Genomic DNA, 3119 nt, shown 5'->3' with positions numbered 1-3119 from the left:
ACTATTTAATATGTTGGATGTGTGACGTGTTTGAACATGGGCGCGGCGTCTGGCGTCACACTTGGATGTGGGCGGGGTTGGATGTCCACCGCAGGCTGCAGCGAGACGCTCCTCAGTCTAACACTGATCATATGCAAATGCAGGATGTGAACTATAGGAGGGTCAAACGCTCTCAGTGGAGAACTCACACAACACTTTAGCAGGTCTGCTGTTAGATCGCACACTAAACCACTGAAGAAATGTTTCACAAGCTTGTCGTCTTCTATTTGTGCTGCTGGAGTCTAACTGGTAAGTTAAATAAAATTATATATATATATATATATATATATATATATATATATATATATATATATATAACAACACTGCTGCTCAAATTATTTTATTTAAATGTTTTATGTTATGTACTGTACCAAAACAATTTTTGGAACTCTGTATGACTATAATACAAGATTGACTAATTTTCAGATCTGGAAAAGGTCATGAAAATAATGGAAATCCATACATTGGAAATGTTCAGAAAGTGTGAACTTATTGTTGAGCTGCTTTCAAATATCAGACTTTTCTTTTTCTTTTTAATTTTTAAAAAATGAATGTATAAACATTTAAAAATATTTACGCAGTGATCATAAACATCCACATATGTACGACTCAAAAAGTGCAAGAACCTTCTAGTCTAAATGAGACTATCCAGTAATCTTACAATCTAAATCTCTCATTTAATTTAAAAAATGTTTTTAAAATATCCAGCACAATTAAAAATGCACTTTCAATCTACAATAATTTTCATGTATTAATTGTCGATACGTTATGAAAATTTCAACACTGATTGTCTCAACACTAATTGTCCCCTACACTTTAAAACATACTAAAGACTAAGAATGTGTTACACCAATAAGCATTAAGTTTAAAACTAAATTAAAACAAGGTTTACCTAATAATTTATTTGCACTAAACTTTTTAAGTTTGATATGAGTACACTTACATTTCAATCACCATTTTGATCCTAGTCTTACTTCGTATTTAAATAGATTCAGTTCAACCCTTCTATTTTGATGTAAACTCTTTATTCACTTATTTGCCAAGTGTGTGCAAAAGCACAGGGAATTTGTTGTGGTTTTTCAGGAGCTCTTGGTACATACATTCACATATGTATACATACATGACATGAGAACAGAAATAATATTTAAATATGTAAGACTCAGAATTATAATATTAATAATGATAATATGTGGTATATGTCTGGAACAGAAGAATTATGTACAGATTTGTGCATTATGCACTGTTTATACATATGCGTTTAATCTAATACACAGTGCTGCTCTGTCAGCTTTATTTCTGCATTACGGTTAAAAGTTCACAGCCTACAAAAGCCATTTATAAATTTGGCTGATAGTTTATTTATTTTCTCTCTCTCTCTCTCTCTCTCTCTCTCTCTCTCTCTCTCTCTCTCTCTCCTGTTCTCAACTTCACACGTAAATGAGACCGATTTCAGGCTTTGTGTAAAATCTGTGTAAAATCTATTCATCAGGTGCTTTTGGTGAGTCAGTGTCAGTGATGGAGGGAGATTCTGTCACTTTAAAAACTAATGTTACTGAAATATCTAAAGGCGATGACATACAGTGGAAATATGGATCTGAAAACTCCGTCATTGCTACAATGACAAAAAGTAAGCAAAACGTCCAACATAATGATGCTGACGGGAGATTCAAAGACAGACTGAAGCTGGACAGTCAAACTGGATCTCTGACCATCACAAACATCACAACTCAACATGCTGGATATTATCAACTAGAGATAAATGGAGCGAATATAAAAATAAAAACATACAATGTTTCAGTCTATGGTGAGATCATTTGTCGAAATGTTCATGTTCTATTTACATAGTCAAATGTTTATTCATTTTATAGTTTGAGATGACACTAAACACAAAACACTCACTCAACACCAAAATGTATTACACTGATTTACTGCAATTTAAATGTTGAAAATAAGCTGATTGTTGTGTTCAAATTCCTCTTATTGTCTCATGTTTTCAGCTCGTCTGCCTGTTCCTGTCATCAGCAGTAACTCTTCACAATGTCCTTCATCATCGAACTGTTCATTGTTGTGTTCAGTGGTGAATGTGAGTGATGTGACTCTCTCCTGGTACAAAGGAAACAGTTTATTGTCCAGCATCAGTGTGTCTGATCTCAGAATCAGTCTTTCTCTACCTCTGGAGGTGGAATATCAGGATAAAAACACCTACAGCTGTGTGCTCAACAATCCCATCAGCAACCAGACTCAACATCTGGACGTCAGCAAACTCTGTCACACATGTTCAGGTATGACAGTGTCAATTTGTGTTTATTTAGTGATCTGATCTCTGTCTTATGTTGTAGATCGAACTGATTTAATCACTGACATTACATCTCTTTTACTGTCCTTCATATCCTCCAGATTCAGTCTCTCTGATAGTGCTGATCTCTGTTGCTGCTGGACCTCTGTTGATTGTGGCAGCCGTCGTGATCGTCTGCATCTGCAGTAAACAGAAAGAAACTGATATAGAAGGCAAGTATCTATAAGTATGTATATACTGTAAAATATAAAAATATACTTAAATGTTGATTAAATACAAATAATGTAAAACACTTTGTTAAACATCGCATTTGGGTTTGATTTATATATAAATTAATTTGTGATTTATGTGTTTCCCTAAATGTAATGATGTACACTGTTATATGAACTATGTGTGTGGGAAAAGTTACAGACGTAATGCTACAATTTAATTTGTTAATGCCATATTTGAAACTGTGCGTGTTACTTTGGTGTTACATTTGAAAACCCTAATAATAACACATAGGCTGCGAAGAACCAGATCTAGTTTTGTGGTTTTAATTAAAGTAATTTTGTTAAAACAGTTGAGACTTGTGAAGTAGTGATCACTTATGCCGAGACGACATTCTACAAAAGAAACACACAGGAACCGGTAAGACTATTCATTGTTGATTTGTTGAGTATTTGTATAATTGGTACCACTTTATAATAATGTGTCATTTGTTAACATTAGATAATGTATAAACTAACACGAACCAACAATGAACAACACATTTACTACAGTATTTATTCATCTTTGTTAATGT

At 33.6% G+C, this 3119-nt stretch overlaps 1 protein-coding gene across 1 annotated transcript; it reads left to right on the top strand.

Annotated features, from left to right (window-relative positions):
- Positions 1 to 1467: 1467 nt before the first annotated feature.
- Positions 1468 to 2561, top strand: LOC141337992 (SLAM family member 5-like). The gene is made up of 3 exons (XM_073843566.1): positions 1468 to 1843; positions 2037 to 2321; positions 2437 to 2561. The coding sequence occupies exons 1-3, from the start codon at positions 1555 to 1557 to the stop codon at positions 2559 to 2561; spliced, it is 699 nt and encodes a 232-aa protein (XP_073699667.1). The 5' UTR covers positions 1468 to 1554.
- Positions 2562 to 3119: the final 558 nt, after the last annotated feature.

This window comes from Garra rufa, chromosome 7 (assembly GCF_049309525.1).
Source record: "Garra rufa chromosome 7, GarRuf1.0, whole genome shotgun sequence".
NCBI lineage: Eukaryota > Metazoa > Chordata > Actinopteri > Cypriniformes > Cyprinidae > Garra > Garra rufa.
This window is presented reverse-complemented; position numbering and strand designations above follow the sequence as displayed.